The sequence below is a fragment of the Carcharodon carcharias genome, chromosome 1 (assembly GCF_017639515.1).
Source record: "Carcharodon carcharias isolate sCarCar2 chromosome 1, sCarCar2.pri, whole genome shotgun sequence".
Taxonomy (NCBI): Eukaryota; Metazoa; Chordata; class Chondrichthyes; order Lamniformes; family Lamnidae; genus Carcharodon; species Carcharodon carcharias.
In genome coordinates this window covers 234,510,508-234,530,187 of record NC_054467.1, presented here as the reverse complement: position 1 = coordinate 234,530,187, position 19,680 = coordinate 234,510,508, and the positions used below count along the sequence as shown (strand labels likewise).

Here is a 19,680-nt window from a genome sequence, read left to right as displayed (position 1 = left end):
TGCAATGCAGATCATCAGCCAACAGGCTGGTGTGGTACAGTTTGAATCAAATACGTATACCCATTCCAAACTTGCAAACTTCATCATGTTGTGGAATCAATGCGGAATTATTATTTGGTGGACAAGTGCGATAGCCCTCCCCAGTCATCACTCATCAATACTCCCAGTTGTATGAGATGCATTATTCGAAAAACAGGGAAAGATGAAAAGTGTCCATGACTGGCATGTGGGTAACATGGAACAAAACGTTTGAGTACAACGCCCAACTGATGGTACCTGGAAATCAGCAGAAATCACTGGCCCATGCCCAGGACCAAGATTGTATCATTTTCGAACATCAAATCGTATGACAGTGTAGCAAAACAGTTGCCAAATCAGACAATACCACAACCTGAAGCATTGAGTATCCTTAATGTGAACAGAACACGGTCTAAGACGCAGCACAAACACAGCATTTCTAACCAGCATGCTGAAAACGGCAGCCTCCAGTAAAGATCACCATCACTGAGTCTGGATGGATAAGCAAACTACAGACACATTTCAGAGACTTGTAAATTTATTGCTTTGTATAATGGTTTATTTACACGTTATTTTAATTTGCTGCCGTGTAAAGAGTCTGATTCTTTAACGATAAACCCCTAGTTCAGAAAAAAGCAGAGTTTTGTGATATGATGTAGACATCCCTTTATGAGTGCATTTCTTAAACTGCTGTCAACCCCTACCTCCTCATCAGGATGTGATGTATTAATCCCATGACTTGTATTAAGCTTACAGCAGCAGATGGTAGGAGTCAGGCATGTATACTTAGCCTCTGAGTTAACATTATTTGTATATAGTCTTATCTTCAAATGAAGAACCAACATTATTGTTTTTACCATTCCTTGTCTTATGGTTGGTCCGTTTAGATTGAGTAGAAGAATGTAACAGTGGGAATACATCAGGGAATGGTCCTGACACTGCTCCCCGCTATTTCCCCAACTGTCCTACTACCTCCACCTCCATCTCCATCTCCAAGGGGCTAGGAAAATTCAGCCCCTGGACATTGCCTGTGCTTGATGATTTGACCATTTAAATTAGTGAGAAAAAAATAAGTGAGACCCAAGACTCTCAACCAGAAAAAGAAACAGCCTATCTAGAGAATATCAAGCTCTGGTTCAGCTTGCCAACACGTTGTAGGGAGTCCCAGGAGATGCTTGCATACTGAACATTTTTTGGAACACAAACTGCCAAAGAAATGCTATTTTCTCACAAGTGGCTGATTTCCTTCAGAACAAGATTGTGGCAGAGGGTCAGTAACTAGAGGGCAAAGATTTAAGGTAATTGGTAAAAGAAGCAAAGGCGAGATGAGGAGATCTTTTTATGCAGCGAGCTGTTCTGATCTGGAATGCATTGCCTGAAAGGGTGGGAGGAACAGATTCAATAATAACTTTCACAAGAGAATTGGATAAATGCTAGAAGGGGAACATTTTTCAGGACCATGGGGAAAGGACAGGGGAATTGGGCTAATTGGATAGCCTGTTCAAAGAGCTGGAATAGGCATGATGGGCTGAAGGGCCTGCTTCAATGCTGTATCACTCTCAGCCATCACGGAGAGCTTAGCATTCTATCATGTAGTGCAAACATAGATGAAAGCTGAATTCCTATTGGATTTACTTTTCCAAGCCACAGACTCACTCCACTGAGAGTATAACACATTTATGACATCCTTGTTCCGCTGTCAGGTAACAGAATAAGGATACACAGGAGAATACTGTCTAATAATTAATTGTTTTGCACTTTGTCCAGCAGAATGAAAACCTCAGGTTTCTTATTCATCACTTGTGTCTTAAGACTGCAATAAGTTTTGGCACAAAATTTGCAGTGTCCTGGCAGTCATGTAATAAAATGAATAACTTTTCTTTTGATCAACAGGTATCTGACTCACGTGGAAATCCATCATCGTGTTTAACCTTTTGCCTTACACCATCATCCCTTCTTTCAATTAAATGGTTCAGTTCTGTTGAAAGGTCATTGATTGGTAACATTAACTCTGTTTCTCTCTCCACAGATGTTGACACTCCTGCTGAGCATCTCCAGCATTTTCTAATTCCATCTCAGATTTCCGGCATATCTTGCTTTAGTAGCATGTTTATGAGTCTTCAAAAATTTCAAGAGAAATCCACTCAGGAAGGGTTTCTGTTTTCACAGTGTGAATTGTTTACCTCTTCCCTAGGAGGACATGCTACATTGATCTAACCCCACAGACATTAGATATAGGCTGACTAAGCAAAGGCTCAGGAAGTCCCAAGAATGTGAAGGGTGCTGCTCGGGCTTACTCATCTGAAACTGGGCAGCATACCAGTACAGATCACTGCTTCCCACACCTTGTTCATCCAGGGTCATCCTACCTGTTAGGGCACTGACTTGTGGGGTTATCTGAAATAAAATATGACAAATCCCAGCTCCTCATGGCCCATCCATATTCCCTTAGTGAATCAAGCTGATTGGTTTACCATCAACAATGTACTAACGTATTGCTCAGCCATCTGGATTGTCAAGCCTCCCACAGGAAGTTGACTATGATTTCCATTGCCAGGCATGTTATTATGGAGCTACTTCAGACCAAAGACGCCCTTTTTAGTTAATGTGAATAAGTATAGTTAATTAATAAATGGGTTTTGGTGGGGAGATGGTGGAGTGGATGCAGTGGGTTGAGGCTGATGTGTCTTAATTCTGTAGAAGGTGATGAAAAAGCATTTTCACCTGAATTATCCAGAGGATAATATGAAATTTATTCACTGGGTGGGATTTTTTACTTTAATACTGACATGGCCTTATCGTTAATTTACCATTTGTAGCTATGACCAGTTTGGACTGTATGGTTGTAATCAATTCTATTATCATGGATATCTCTTGAGACAAAACTCAACCTGAGGCACACATTAATGATCTTTTACATTAATCAATTACAGGTTTGAGGAATGAGCATCAATCAGCAAATGGCCTTTTCTCATCCCTGTTTTTTTAAATTTATTTTCATGGAATGTTGGCATCATTGGCAAAAGCCAGCATTTGTTGCCTAGTGCTCTAGACCAATGCTCTGCTATCCTCTTGCCATCTGATGGTTCCATAGATGTTGGTTCCCCTCTAGTATCTAGGCCTTGTGGCCGTTATTCCAAGAGTTCCTCACTCATGACAGGTCGTTTAACTATGGGGCATCATAACAAAACCAATCCCTGTCCTCATGTGATATCCATGCATGTGTACTTCCAGCAGGGGTCTGTGGATATCAGCTAGGAACGGGCACACTGGGCAATGCTCCTCAAACGAGCACAGAGACAAGTTGCGTTGGTCCTACTACAACCTTGGCTGAGACAGGCTAACTGTTATAATTATGGTTTTATGTAATGTGCAGTACGCCTTTAAGAATGATGTTTTAAAGGAAGATCACATGATCTTTTGTAACCAACAGAAGAGTAGCATGGCTACCTCTATTGTCAATAGTCTGTAGTAAGTAGTCAGAAGTATGGAGATAGGGTTTAATGTGGAAACACACAAGTGTAGCTGCTGAGCACCTTTGTAAATAAACAGAATGTGTTCCACCTAAGAAGTGTCTGCTGATCCACTCTATCAATAGTATCAACTCGGCCATCCCTCAACAAGTGTGCAATTGGGATTCACAAGTTCAAACAAACTGTTGACAAGGATAAAGCAAGGAAAAAGCAAGGATCAAGCAAAGAAAAAAACAAGGATAAAGCGAAGATAAAACAAACTGGTGTTGAGAGAAAAATAAGCCAATGGAAGAAATCAAGGGAAACAAAATTGGACTGTACCTCGCACAGTAGAAGTAGAATATCCTCCCAAATCATCAAAGTAATCCCTTCACAGAAGAATTGATCCTTTTGATCCTGCCATGGACGATTGGTCTCATTATGTTGAACGCCTCATGTTCTATTTCCAAGCAAACGACATCACGGGGGAAGAGAAGAGGCGAGCGATACCTTATCTACATGTGGGAATAAAGCCTATGGCTTGATTCAAAGTTTGGCGGCACCCAGTGCCCCAGATTCAAAAAACTTTGATGAATTGGTGGACCTTGGAGGGTTAATGGAAGGTTATTACCAGCTAAAGCCTTCAGTAACAATGCAATGATTCAAGTTTAGCTCAAGACATAGAGCCCCAGGGGAGACAGTTGCTTGTTATGTGGCAAGTTTGAAACAGCTAACGGAACATTGTGAGTTTGGTACATCTTTAAACAACATGCTCAGGGATTGTTTAGTGTGCAGTGAGAATGAGGACACAAGTCAGAAGGGATTACTGTGCAAAACAAATTTGGATTTTAAAAAGGTGCTAGAGATAGCACTGGCCATGGAAAGTGCAGTAAGGGATTTAAAAGCTATACAAGGGGCACAAAATGGCGCCATCCTCCATGTTGGGCAGGAAGCCCCAGCCAAAAAGGGCACGAAAATGGAAGACTCTGCTGTGAAGAGGGAAACAGCCACTGCTAGCAGAAAAATAAAAAGAAATGAGTTAGCAGCAAAAGTAAGGAATAATTGCAGTAGAAGTGGAAACAGTCTTATAATGATTTTTAAAAATCGCATGTTTTTATTGTCATCGAAATTGACACATAATGAAACAGTGCAAGGAAAGAATCAGGCAGGCTTTCAGACAGAAGAGAAAACCCCATGAGATCTACAATGTAGAAGAACCTGAAGCAACAAATTCTGATATTTATTTGTTATTTAGTTTGAAGGTTGGAAAGACAGAACCAATATATGTAACAGTGAAGGTAAATGGCTGACCTATTAGAATGGAAGTGGACACAGGAGCTTTCACTACAGTAATTGGTGAACACACCTTCAAATATTGGAATTCTGGTGAACATAAATTAAATATGGAAGAAACTGATGCCGAATTAAAAACATACTCTGGTGAAGACATCCAAGTCCAAGGCATAAGCAGAGTTACTGTCCATTATGGAAGCCAATCAGCAAAGCTACCAATATTGATACTGAGAGGCAGAGGACCAAGCCTTCTAGGGTGAAACTGGCTAAGGGAAATAAACCTTGATTGGCCACTGAGATTCCAAAAGGAAGCTGGAAGCGTTCCTGTTTTGGAAAAGGAGTGTGTAAGGACTCAACAACCTGAAGAAACGCAGGCAGTTTCAAGTCAAAACATGGTAGAATAGCAAAAGGAACTCAAAGAGACTATGCTTAATGACAGAGTTCAAAAGGAAAAAGAAAACCTTCTGAAAGACCTTCACACACTACAAGATTCCCTCAGGTCTAAATGTGTGCCTCTGGGAAAGTATGAAGAGAAACAGAAAGAACTCAGCACTTCTCTGAACAAACTGAAGAATGAATTGGCAGCGAAGACACAACAATGCCCAAATTTCCAAGAGGCAGCAAACAAATACAAAAAAGAGATGGAAGAGCTGAAGAATCAGCTACGTGAAGCCAAAAAGGCTTTGGAGGCAAAAGTCGCAGAGTTTTCTAAGAAACAGACAGATGATGAAATTCTGGGAGACTCAACCATTGAGTTCACTCAAGTTGAGCTTACATCTGAGAGTAGTCTGGCCAACATTGAAGTCGAAAAGAAGGTTGAGGTTAAAGTCAGTGCTAGAAAGAAGAAGGCACATAGAAAGAAGACACAGAAACACGAATAAGGCTTTAATAATGACAGTATACAAGTATACTTTTGTACATAGGCCTGAAAATCAAATTGCAAATGCTAATGCACTTAGTCTTTTGCCTTTACAAGAAAATGATGAGGATGTCCCAGTCCCACAGGAACATATTTTATTGTTAAATTTCTTAGATTTCTCGCCAGTGTGCACTTGACAGATCAGAGACTGGACAAGTAGGGATCCAGTCTTATCTCAAGTGCTTTATGGTTGGTCACAAGAGCCTGTATCTGACGAAATGAAACTGTACTTCAACAGGATACATGAAATAACCAGCCAGGATGGCATTTTATTGTGGGGAAAATAAGCAATAGTTCCTCCAAAGGGAAGAGAGCCACTGTTAGTTGAACTACAGTCAACATCTAGGAATATCCTGAATGAAGACTATAGCAAGCAGCTAACTATGGCGGCCTGGGATGGATGGAGAAATAGAGAGCTTAGTGAAGAATTGTATGCAGTGTAAGCAAGTGCAAATGTTACCTTCAACAGTTCCATTACACCCTTGGGAGTGACCAGGAAGGCCATGGGTACAATTACACATTGACTACGTGAGACCTTTCATGGGAACAATGGTTCTGCTCATCAACAGATGCCCACTCAAAATGAATGGACATATACGAGGTGAATTCACCAATGTCTTCTGCTACAATTGAGAAGCTGCATCAAAGTTTTGCAATTAATGGACTACCAGAAGTGGTTGTATCTGACAATGGCACAACATTTACCAGTGCTGAGTTTCAATGGTTTATCAGCCTCAACTGTATCATTCATGCAAAAATTTCACCGTATCACCCTTCCTCAAATGGATTGGCCAAAAGGGTGGTTCAAACGTTCAAGTCAGGCATGAGAAAGTTAACTGGAGATTTCTTAGCAACCAAGCTAGCATGCTTTCCTTTTCATTACAGGACCACCCCTCGCACAACAATAGGCATCACACCTGCAGAATTATAGATGAAACATCATCTCAGGACAAGATTGTGCTTAATGATGCCGAATTTAGCGGGGGCAGTTGGAAAAGAGTCAGGGAAGTCAGAAAACTAGACATGACTGGCATAATCATGAGAGGAAATTTACTGTTGGAGAGATGGCATACATGAAGAATTTTGGAGAAGGACCAAAGTGATTACCGGGTGAAATAAGTGCAATGACCTTAGCATGTGAAGGTGGAAGGCCGAATCATAAGGAGACATGTGGATCATCTAAGGAAGAGAGAAACAAATCACCAAGAAATGATTCCACCAGTGATCACAATTGGTTCAACGTTTCCTGTTGAGAGAACTCACCCTAGTACAAACGTGTCAAATGTGTCTGTTGTACCTACAAGAGTTGAGGAAACAGGTTTGTGGGTACCCACCGAAGATCCTGATGTTCAGACAACTCCAGAAAAGGAGGTTCCTGACAAATCATCTAAAGCTGCAGAGCTGAGACGGTTCTACATGCCAAAGGAAACCTCCCAGAAAGACTGAATTTGTAAATTACTTACCTGTGTAAATAATTTTCTATTTTGAGGAAATTGTGATTGTAAATGTAAAACGTGTTTCCGAGTAAAGGGGTAGGGATGTGGTAATTATGGTTTTATGTAATGTGTAGTATATCTTTAAGAATGATGTTATAAAGAACGATCATATAATCTTGTGTAACCAATAAGGAGTAGCGCGGGCTACCTCTGTAGTCAGTAATCTATAGTTAATAGTCAGAAGTATGGAGATAGGGTTTGATGTAGAAGGACACAAGCGTAGCTGCTGAGTACCTTTGTAAATAAACAGAATGCATTCCACTTAAAAGTGTCTGTTGATCAACTCCATCAATAGTACCAACTCAGCCATCCCACAACAAATGTGCAACTGGGACTCACAAGTCCTAACACTAACCCAGCAAACTTCCCAATCTGTAACCTTTCTGAAAAGAAAGGTACATAAACATAGCCATTTATTTGCACACAGAATTCCTCACAGCAAAATAATTGATTTCTAAATGCCATCCAATGTCTCAAATACCTTTATAAACATTTGTACATTAATACTAGTGATTAATATGACCCCACAATAATACAAAGGACAGTGTGATTACATAGATCATAAAGTGCATGTCATATCAGTAGGCTTTCTGATTGTCTGACCACTTGTTTCTAAGGAGACAGCCAGAGTCCCTGCTGCAATTTGCTATCAGCAGGAGACCTTGCCAGCACACAATCAGAAAACAAGCTGAAAATACACATGAGATCACATGTGGGGTCATCAGCACTATAACCAACTGACCAAAAATACTGGAGTTTTGAAATTACTAGAATTGTTAGCATTAGGTTTAGCTTGAATCGTCAAATTTAACTGACTCTTTTACAGCAAGTTATTCAGATTTACAGTATCAAAAATATGCAATTAATCCTGGTACACAGATGATTGTTATAAACTCCTCTAAAGCATTATAAATTCTTGTTAACCAGCCACAAAAGCACAATGCATTACATTGTACCCAGTGGGCCAACATGTGTTTATAGCTAATTCAGTCTCAGAGGTTTGACTTTAATTGTCCTAACTTTAAAAACAAAACTATCAATGTTAAATTGCATGATTCCTCTTTTATCCTGTTATCTGCACTGTCAGTGATGGCTCAAAACCAACATCTACCTTCACCAAGCAAACGGAGAAAGTGCTGAACAGATTGCACATCTGGTAATCTGACTGTTCTTAAAGGCTGATAGTGTATTCACAAGAAAAGTGGCTTCTTTTTCTTCCCAAAACGATCAACATCATTTCTTTTGGATCAACCTCTCTTCTGCGTAACATCTCCTGCAATCCTATATCTTGTCTTCAATTTCTTATACGTCTGCTTCCCCCTGTCAGTGTTGGCTAGACACCAGCTCACTGTGTGATGTTCCTGTGAAATGTCGCTCCTTCCCTGGATCACTCCTGAAACGGCAGAATGTAATTTATGATAGGAATTAGTAGTAGACCATGTGGAATAGGATGAGATTAATTAACCCATAGAGTACTGAGTTTACTAGCAGCTGTTGGCAGTCAAATGTGTTTCATATTAGGGACAGACTTAAAGGCAAAGTCAGGTTAGCTGAAAGCTATTGTAAAACCCATATAAGATACATTGTTCCACTCCATCTCAGTCAGGCAATAAATACATGACCATTTAATCCTAAGTAATGAACTCAGACATCTGAAATGAATTCAGGTTTGAACACACCAAGTTCAATTTTAACACTCAATTTTACCTTGCACCAAAATGGGCCCTGGTGAGCTAAAGCCTATACATGCTTTTAGATTGCTTCACAGGGCACTTATTTATTTCCAGGTTTTCTCAAATAAATAGCAAGAGTCAATAATTACAAGATATGGAACAGTATTAGAGCCTGAGGGACTGCCCACAAACAGAGCTCCAGAAAGTGCTGCACTAATGTAGATCGGAACTCCAATTTCTCGTGCCCCATGTCTCCAATCCTTGTGGTTAGGCAGGGAGAAGGCTGGGCTGCCCAGGGTGAGAGATATGTCAACCTTGGGCTGTTCTAACCCCGATTTCAGTGTCCAAATTGAGGCTGACATTGACAGAGACCTCACAGTGGGTTGTCGACTCTCCATTCTCTCTTTAAAATTGTAACATGAAACAACACAATTGAGGAAAACAAAGCTGGCTGTGTAATATCTCCATATTGTGAAGTTACTGGATTTGCTGATTCTACAGGAAATCAAATCCCTACAAATGCTAACACCTTACACGTGGGAAGAAGACATGTATGTGAGACAGAGAGAGAAAAAGCTAATGATGGGGAAAAACAATGAAAGGAAGAAAGACTTGGATGTACATCACACTTTATCACAATGTTCTGACACATTCCAAAGCTCTTCACATACAATAAGTTGTTTTTCAAGTGCAGCGACTGCTGTTATGTAGGCACTTCTGCCCAAGACAAGTAACCAGCCAATTGGTTTTAAAGATATTGGCCACGAAACTGGAAGGATGTCCTTTGCTTTCTTCAGTAATGCCTGTGAATTTTGTACAGGTTTCTGTTTGACATATCCAAAGACCTGCCTTGGCATTAAGTTACGAATTCAAGTTTTGCAGCAGAACTCGACCCTTTGACTCCTTAATGAAAGTGCTACCCACTCAACCAAGCTGACCCTTGTAAGGTAACAAAAAGAAGCAGTTTTTTTCAAAAAAATTTATCACAACTATCTATGGATTGATTCCAGTTCAGAATCCAAACAATGGAATGCTATTTTATTTGAGTGCCAAAACTTCTGTGAGGCAATCGTGAAGGAAGATATTTCGACAACACATCTTTTTTCCAAGAAATATAATCAAATTCTGATGTTAAACTTAGGTCAAAGAGAGTGAACAGCTTTCCTCCCTCTTTTTTCCCTCCTCCCCTCCTGGGTGCACAGTCACATGAGCTCTGGTTGACCTCCAGCCCATCACCCAAATGGTCACTCTTCATGCATGAACAGAGACTGCATTGACAACATTGACAACCATGGATGGTATCAAAGCCAAGTCTAATGCTGTCCTCATCTGACACCCACATAAACACACATTTCCAGAAGGAATTATTCAATAACAAGAATGTGAACACCAACTAATTTTTCCCTATCTTGCCGTTGTACATTTGGATCAAATGTTACACCCTAACAGTTACCCTGACTTAAATCAGTTAGGTTGACATTGATCAATCGTCGGAACTGAAAGAAAAATATGCACTCAATGCACTCTGGACCAATATTCTATACAAGATGCTGATATATTAGGGATGGGCATTAAATGCCATCACATCCAGTGAAAGAATTAAAAAAAAAACGGCAAACCATGTTTCCAAATTAACAATAACTAAACCCACTCCACCATCAATCACTAAACAATTGTATTTTTTACTTACTGAGCGATCGGGTCATTTGTTCTAGACTAAACATGTAATTCTTTCTTAACTGGGACATTTGTCATCCAGTACCCTACAATATACTCAAGTTCCAACTATTTACTTTGCAATTATAAAACTCATGACTTGTTTTGATAAAAAGAAACTAAAATGGACAAATTTTGGTTGGATGCACTTTTTTAGTGGAAGGGAAATGAAGGTGTCAGTAGTGAAAAGGTTTAGCATTTTAAAATAAATTGGACAAGGAAAAGAAGTACTGTCAGACGCGACATTATGAAGGCCCGGTTGCCCATCCAGGTTGATGTTAAAATCCATGCCTCTATTCAAAGAATTTCGAAAGGAATGCTACAAAGTTAAACATTAAGAAAAAATCATTCTCAAGATATGGATATTTTGAAAAAGCCAGGATGCATTGCCCTTAACTAGTTGTCGTTGAGAAGGTTATGGTAAGCCTTCCTCTTGGACCACTGCAATCTGTAAGGGTGCTGTCATGTTAACTTGGCACTCATCTCTAGATTGTCAAATGTCACTGGAGCAGAATCACTGCAATGTTTATCTACATAGCACTGAGCTTCGATAAATAATTTATTGTGTGAAGCACTTTATATATTATACTGCACAAATACTAATTCTTTCTTTCTTATATAGTTGTTGATTAAAAAAAGCACTAGCCTTAAAAGCATGAACGTGGCACAGTGTTTGTGAAAGTGTTTGGAAAATCTTATGATAACACACAGTATGGCAAAATAGATTGCATGGCAATGCATCACACATCACTTGTGTGTGAGCCAATGGAACAGATTTTTTTTTTCTTTTTTTAATGCCAGGGCAATAAGCATTGCCTGGGCAGAGTCCAGAGAGGAAAGTCTTGTGGGAAAGATTGCAGACTGGTAACAGAAACTGATGGACTTTCCTTCTATTTAATTGAAGGAAAGATCTAGAGGATTCTTAAAGGGGTCCTTGATCCACCCAGTCCAACTTTCTTCCCTGTGTTCTGTCCAAGCGATGCTTAGCACCCAGATGAAAATCTATCCCAATATCTCCACAATGTACAGCAATGTTTTCCTATCCCTGAATCACTAGGGACTCTGAATTACAGCTCAAAGAATGACTTTACCATATTTTCAACAGGTAGTCATTTTTTCCTTTGCTCTTAGAATTGTACCTTGAATTACAGCTCACTGTGTGAGGGAAATGCACGTGTTTTAAAATGCAACCTGCAATGCTTCTAAAATCATTGGACTCTAACAACTACATTTACTCTCACCTGAACAGAAGAGAATAGAAGATGCACAGTTGGGATTAAGATAGTGTGTCTCCACCACAGATCACATCTATTCTTAAAAATATGATAGAGGTAATAACTAATGTGGTGGTAATAATGTGCAAACCACACCACATATCAAACACCCATGCTGCAGCTTTTGGCCATCCTGACCCTGTTACTGGAGAGATCGCCTAAAAGGCTTGCTCCAGTCATGGATTTGCCAATGAAGGAGCCTGATCCAAAATTCCCTATTGGATTTCATGGGCAGTTCTTGGTCTGGTTGGACTGCCTACATTATTCTGGCTCCTTAATAAAGGCTTCTAGTCAGAACATGGTCTATGTGCACATTTTGTAGAAAATGTCTTACCCTTGCATTTATTTAAATATAACTATATAGCATCTAACAGGATTAGGGCTTCCCTCTCAGAATGGGATTTGGATTGGGATTCTGGAATAAATACTGGAGTTAGTTCCAATAATCCATCTAATTGTGGTGTGATTTCAGGGTCAAGAGCAAGTTGGAGGAATATGCACTGAATTGGTTGGAGACTAATTTCTTTCCAATTGCAACATCTCTTCCAATATGGAGGTTTCAGACATTTGAAAACAAAGTCAATAAATGATTGGAATATACTGTTCAGGTCAGTGTGAATAATTGGATATCGTGTTCAAAGAACCAGGACGGACATGATGGGCCAAGTGACCTCATTCTTTGCTGTAAGATTTGCTTTAAAGGTAATTGGCTATACTTTGGCAGAGTGCAGTAATACTGCTGCTACTAAATGGTTGCAAAAATGCCAGTGTAATTTGAAGTCATATCATGTTGCTTCAATGTGACACTGCATTGATCTAACTGCAGTGTGGAGGTCAGGATAGGTGCAAAAGGTGTTCAGAGGATCAGTTTATTTAGTTACCCATTTTATTAGACTAAGCAGAGAGCTCTCTTTACTGTTCCAATTCTGGCCTCATGTACAACCCTAGTTCTCTTTTCTCTAACGGTGATGGCTATGCTTTCAACTGCCTAGGCCCTAAGCCCTGGAAACCCCTCCATAAACCTCTCTGCCTCTTCCACCTCCTCTAAGATACTTCTCTAAGATGCTTCTTAAAATTTGTTTTGTTGACCAAACTTTTGGTCACCTATCCTAATGGCCTAGATTTTGTGGTCAGTGGCAAATGAATGGTGTCCATCATTCATGGTGCTGACAACTGCCCACAAAGTTTTTGAGGGCTTTTAAGGTGAGACTTGCTTGGTCCTATGTGGTGCCCTCTACAGGAGATCAGTGGCATCTACGAGCATGGCAAGGAACAACATGGTTTCTCAACCAACCAGATTGAAGGTTTCTCACTGAGACCCACTGGGCTGGATTTTACCCCAGCTTTAGGATCCTAATGTTGAGACTAAATGAGAGTCCTGAAACCCCCTTACTGGCAGCATGCCAGCTGGTGCAATCTTCCTAGAGTCAGCTTCCTAATTGGCCAATTCTGTGCTCAACATCTAATTAAGAATGCAAAGTTGCCTCTCAATGCTGCTTGCCCAATCAGAAGGCTGCTGGATCTGTAGCCTGGGCAGTCCAGCCAAAGAGGTGAGCACTGCTGAGGCAGGCTGGGGATATGTTCATGTAATTCAAAATGGAGAGGTCCAAATCTAGTAGGCCCCTTCTTCCAGAGGAATCATTTGGGCCATGGGTGAAACCTACCCTGCACCCCTGCCCTGACATTAGGGTACGTAGCCTCGGGCTGTGATGAACCACAAGCTGGGAGGTCACCTCCAATGAGTTGGCAATTTCAACAGTGATAACATACATGCACCGCACAAAATTGCCTCTTATTGGAGCCTTAATCACTTTAATTGGTCACTCACCCTGTAAAAATTCCCTGGCAGCAATAATATGTCAGGGAGCCATCCCAATGTGGCTCTGTCTTATTTTCCCAGACCCCCTGCCTTGAATCTTGTCTCCAGCCTAGTTAGTTTCTGAAGGAATGTGATTCCACATTTGTAAAATCTAATTTTCAGGGCCAGGAATTTTGTTTAGTAGTAATTATCACTTTCTCTGTTGTTAAAAATTCACTTACTCCTGAATGCATCAGCCCTAACTTTTGTTGGTGGCTTCAGTGGGAAATAAGTAGCTAAGAACCCCAAATTCATACCATTACATTGATTTCAGCACCAAGTTTATCAGGGAGGACTGGTAGAGCTCATCCTGTGAAGGAGCAGGGTACCTCCGACAGCGACTTCCAATTCCTGTGTTTAACGGTGCATGTGTGGGTGCCAAAAGTTGCTGGCAGAATGCTGTTAGTCTCACAGTTATTATCTGGGCCCACATCTCCTCATACAGCTCGGTGTTTGATCATCATACCTGTGAAGTGCCTTGGGATGTCTGACTACTTTAAAGGTTCTACAAGAAACATAAGTTGCTCCTCTTGTTTTGAGAGTGTGGACAATCTTGTCCTTGTTCTCAGGCCAGTTAGCAGTCTGAAGTGAGGTTTGTGTGGGTGCACATATGCAGAGGCCTCTAACTCTTAAACAGTCGAAACGTAATACTACCCTACTGCAAATCTGCAGCTGATCTAAGAATTTAGTTCCAATATAACCACAATGTTAGTGATATAGGGGAAAAATATGAAGCTTTAATTAGCATTGGGAAGCAGTGTATCTTCAAAATACTGTTAAGAATTTGTGACATAATGTGTTGCATCTGCTTGTTTCCTTGATTAAAAAAGCTAATTGTTACATTCAAACAAAGCTCTGAATGAAAACATCTTTTAAAATCAAAGTAAGCAGAATAATCCAATGATAAACCTTCAAACATGGCTGATTTATTGTTTTTGTCGGGGGGGGGGAGGGGGTGAATTTCCTAATAAATTGAACTTTTAACAAAGAGTCCAGATTTCAACAAAAAAATTAAAAAGCAGTAGCGACTTTAAAACTGTAAAAACGTTATTCATAACATTATGTCCTATTCATGTGTGTGTTTCCGTCTCTTTCTCGCTCTCTCTCTCTCTCTCCCTCTTCACATGAAACAGCTGCAGTCAGTGTATCCTCGGGAGCTACTCAGAAAGCAGCTATTAAAAAGTTTTTCTGGAACAGATGTCCAGCCGAGCGCTGGGGAATGTGCCAAAAGCTTCGTGTGACTGAGTGTTTCTTCCCCAAATCGCGTGCCTTTGCTCTGCCCTCTGCCCCGAGTGGCGCCAGCTCTGCTTCCCACACCAGCAGCTGAACATCTGGAGTCTGGGGCTGCACAAACACCAAACACTCCCGAAAAACCATCCTCTCCATTCATTCACTCCGCAAACAACACGGTGGCAAGATCAGCGCGTGATTTATTAGGCACTATCGGAGCTGGAGAGCACAAGAATGCCGAGGGAAGTTCAGATGGAGTTGAAAAAAAAACTCCCATTGTCATAAAGTAGGAATGAGAGTCTGTATCACTTTAGTTTAATTACTTCACAAGTTCACGTTTTTTTTCCCTCCCAAAAAAAACACTGCTTAAAAAAAATTGTCCTAAAACTAGAGAATGTATTGCCTCGGTATGACCAATTTGTTAAATGTAAGTTTTTGTTTAAAATTGAGATAAATTTGAGTCAAACGGTTCTACAAATCGCCAGTTCGATCGATATTGTAAGTAAATACCTATTCCAGCCAGCGGGTCAGTAACCTTGTCTCAACCTCTAGCCTTCCCCACCCCCTTCCTCCTCCACCATCCCCTCCCCCCCCCCTCCAATTCCTCCACCACCCACCCCCCCCCCACAACACTCCTCAGTTCAAATACAAACACATGACTCCACTGTTCTGAAATGTTTCACTTCACGAAGGCCCTGTGAAAGGGCAGTGCAGCTCCCTGTCGAAATACAGCGTGCATGCAAATAAACAGGGAACCCACAACACTCATAAGCCCAGGGGAGGGGGTAAAGTGAAATGAGTCCTGCCGCTGATGCCGTGGGGAAAGTGAGCTGAACCCAGGGAGCATCAGACAAGGGAGTGGCACCTCATCCCATTCATGCAGCGCGCCTGTGTGTGAAAGGCTGGGGGTGGTGGGGGTGGATTTTTGTTTGAAAGTGTCTCCTGCTGTCAAGTGGAAGCTCACCTTCCTCTTTTTTGATCGGCCTTCTGCCTGCAATGTCTTGGTGCATTGCTCCACACACTCGGAGAAGCTCATGTTGCTGTGATCGGAGCTGTAATCGAGGTCAGCCAGCCTGGCCAAGGACAGGATGTAATTACACGCTATCCTCAGGATCGCCAACTTCGACAGCTTCTGTCCATACGAATAGCAAGGAACCTGCGGAGAGGCACCCAGAGTAATTGAAGGGGAAATACTAGATGACTAAGTCTGACACAGCATGCACACATACTTAAAATATACAACACATATACACAACCTACAATGGCACTCACACATAGACACACACTCGCACATTCACTCTCACTGACACAGACACACTGGCACATTCACTCTCACTGACACACAGACACACTGGCACATTCACTCTCACTGACACAGACACACTGGCACATTCACTCTCACTGACACACAGACACACTGGCACATTCACTCTCACTGACACACAGACACACTGGCACATTCACTCTCACTGACACAGACACACTCGCACATTCACTCTCACTGACACAGGCACACTGGCACATTCACTCTCACTGACACACAGACACATTGGCACATTCACTCTCACTGACACACAGACACACTGGCACATTCACTCTCACTGACACACATACACACTCGCACATTCACTCTGACACACAGACACACTGGCACATTCACTCTCACTGACACAGACACACTCGCACATTCACTCTCACTGACACAGACACACTGGCACATTCACTCTCACTGACACAGACACACTGGCACATTCCAACTCACTGACACACTCGCACGCACACACACCCAGTGAATTATATATATATGTAGATAACCAGGGGTAGTGATATATAAACGCACACACTGGATAACTACAGTGGCTACATGTATTGCCAAATGGTTTGCGGCCATCGAGACAGCTTCATATCGCTAAACACTGGTTAGTTTCCGAGAAGTGAAATCATAAATCTGGTTTGGCACATTGCTGAGGTGGCTTCATCTTATGAAGTCTACTTGGACACGCGTTAGAATGCCAAGGTTCAGTTGATCTAACGGTTGTATATTGACAATTTGTGATAAGGTTCGGCCAAGCCTCAGTCGCTAATGGTTCTGTGGAAAAAAAAACACAACACGTGCAATAAAGCCCGGGCTCCTGTCCAATCTCCCAATCGGCAATGTTGCACCTCATTATGAACTCAAGTTTGTGCAAGTTTTCTGTAATCTGTTCAGTGACCTCTCCCTCATAGGGAAGTATTTGTAAACATGTACACAAACTCAGCCACCGCCAGCTTGCTTCATTATATAACTGAGGCCAACTTGAGCAGAACATATGAAACGTGTTCTTCATTTTTCCAAACCAGTTACGACTTAATCATGTTAAGTATATCCCCCCAGTCCCTGGTAGCAGTCTTTTATTTCAGCAGTGTGGCAAGGCGGGGCTAACTGTTGGACAGAGGTTGGGCTAACTCACCAGATTCGGAGTCTGTAAATGCAACTATAAACTTGTTCAAAGTGTTAACAAGCAATGACAGACTCGATATTAAATAAACCATACTGTCTTGTTCTGGGGGACTGGATCAAAGTGGGAAGGAATTTCTTGTGTGTTTGTGTGTGTGTCTGTGAGTATGTGAGTGCATGTGTGGGTGAGAATGTGTGTGTGTGTGGCTGTATGTATGTCTGTGTGTTTGTGTCTGAGTGTGTGAGTGCATGAGTGTGTGTGTATGTGTTTGAGTATGAATGTGTGTGTCTGAGTGTGTATGTGCATGTGCGAGCTTGTCTGTGTGTGTGAATGTGCGCGTGTGAATGTGTTTGAGTATGTGTGTATGAGTTTGTGTGTATATGTGCGAGCTTGTCTGTGTGTGTGAATGTGCGAGTGTGCCTGTGTGTTTCTGTGTGTGTGTGTGAGTGCCACTGTATCTGTTTAAAGTGTTTTGGGGACCACAGTAACTTCTGTATCGTTTTCTCTACATCACATTGAGAATGGATGACAGACAATGCCGTTACTGTAAACGTGCCTTGTGTATCCATTTACACTCGGGCTGATTAGAGCATTTGGCTCTGGATATTCATTTATAACTAAGCCTTTAACTCCATAAGATCATAACTCCACTCATTGTAATCAATATTTACACTGAGATAAGGTGAATTATTAACACTGAGCATATTTTATTTATAGCTTTGCTTATCAACAGAATTATTGTAACAGCTTTTGACAATTTCTCTCCTTCAACCTTTTATTTAGCAGGGGCTTGCAAATTGATGATTTATAAAGCACAATGTGATCCTCCAATGCTTCTAGGGGAGTGGAGGGAGAGTGACAGTGTCCTGCCCCAGTTTAAACGGTACCTGTTTTCTCAGAGCTTCGAAGGCTGCACTGATGGTGTGGACCCTGGTCCTTTCCCTGGCATTCGCCAGCAGTCTCCTGGTCTGCTGAATGGCTTTGATCTCGGTGGAGACGCTGGAGGTGTCTCCCGGCCGTTTCCTGGGCGATGGGCTGTAAGCTGCCTGCGAGATGGTCGAGTAGGAGCCGTCCGAGGAGCGCTGGCACAGCACCAGGCGGGGCTGGAGGCTCGGCTGCTCCGCGAACGCCTGGGGCTCAAAGGCGCCCACTTGGGACGGGGGAGGGCGGCCGAATTTCCTCCGACCCGGAGCTGCCGACTTGGGGCTGAGAGCCTCATCCCCCCCTCCCCTTCCCCCTCCGACAGGCACACTCACAGTGCTCGCAATCCTGCGCAGATCCACAACCTCAGCACCGGAGCCCCGGCTGCTGGAAGTGGCGGCTGTTGGCTGGAAAGTGGCGTTGCTGTCGCTCAGTCGGGCGATCAAAGGATCCCGCAGCTTTTCCTCCTCACATCGGGGAACTTTCTCTAATATCTCGGCGTGCCTGATAACCTCCCGGTTCTTCCGTTTCAGCCTCTTTATTGTGCCGATCCCCTTGACGCACAGTTTCTTCCACTCAGCTTCATTCAGGCTCTCCGAAGTCCTCATTATCATGAAGACAGCTGAGTTTTTATTTGAATATTCTGCCGAGAGTGGTTTCAGCCCCTCACCACTGTGTGTGTGTGTGTGTGTATGTGTTAACCCTCCTTCTCGGCAGCTATAGCAACCGCTCTGTAGCAATGCCTCTAGTGATGCGAGAATGTCATCTCAAGTCCCTTGCTCTCTGCCTTGCCAACATTTTTTTCACGAACGCACTCGGCAATCCATCTGTGTTTGTTTAGCTTCAGTTTACACAGAAGCCCGTGTTAAGTTCGATCAGTCATCGCGATGCCTGTTAAAGGGAAGACTGAGAAACACAGAGCCTGACAGGAAAGGAACCCTTCGCACCAAGCCTCCGTTCACATCACGCAGCCAGCCACACTAGACTTGAACCTGGGCCGACACAATGAAGGTTTGGATGCAAAATGTTCTGCAGTGCACCAAACCCATCCAGACAACGGTTTAAGTACAGAAGATTAAGGGGTGACATTTCCTCCCCATCTCTTTTCATGGGCTGTGAGCGTGGCTGACAAGGCCGGCATAGGTCAGAGTTGAATTGGTGAAAAACTAGCTGCATGTCTAACATCCAATCTTAGATAACCCACCATGTCCTGCAGTTAAACCGAACTCCACGGTTAAATCCTTCCAATCAGGTTTCTGCCATTGACACAGCACCAACAAGTCACAAGTGACACCCTATGTGAATGTGATAAAGATAATCAATCCCTCATCATTCTAAATCTGCCTGCAGTGTTTGACACGGTTGACCACACCATCCTCCTCCAATGCCTCT

At 42.2% G+C, this 19,680-nt stretch overlaps 1 protein-coding gene across 1 annotated transcript; it reads right to left on the bottom strand.

Annotated features, from left to right (window-relative positions):
- Positions 1-7,644: 7,644 nt before the first annotated feature.
- On the bottom strand, positions 7,645-19,100 carry atoh8 (atonal bHLH transcription factor 8). Its single transcript, XM_041201621.1, has 3 exons — positions 18,255-19,100; positions 15,894-16,085; positions 7,645-8,571 (listed from the first exon to the last, which is right to left on the bottom strand). Exons 1-3 carry the CDS (start codon positions 18,900-18,902, stop codon positions 8,566-8,568), a joined length of 846 nt encoding a protein of 281 aa, XP_041057555.1. The 5' UTR covers positions 18,903-19,100; the 3' UTR covers positions 7,645-8,565.
- Positions 19,101-19,680: the final 580 nt, after the last annotated feature.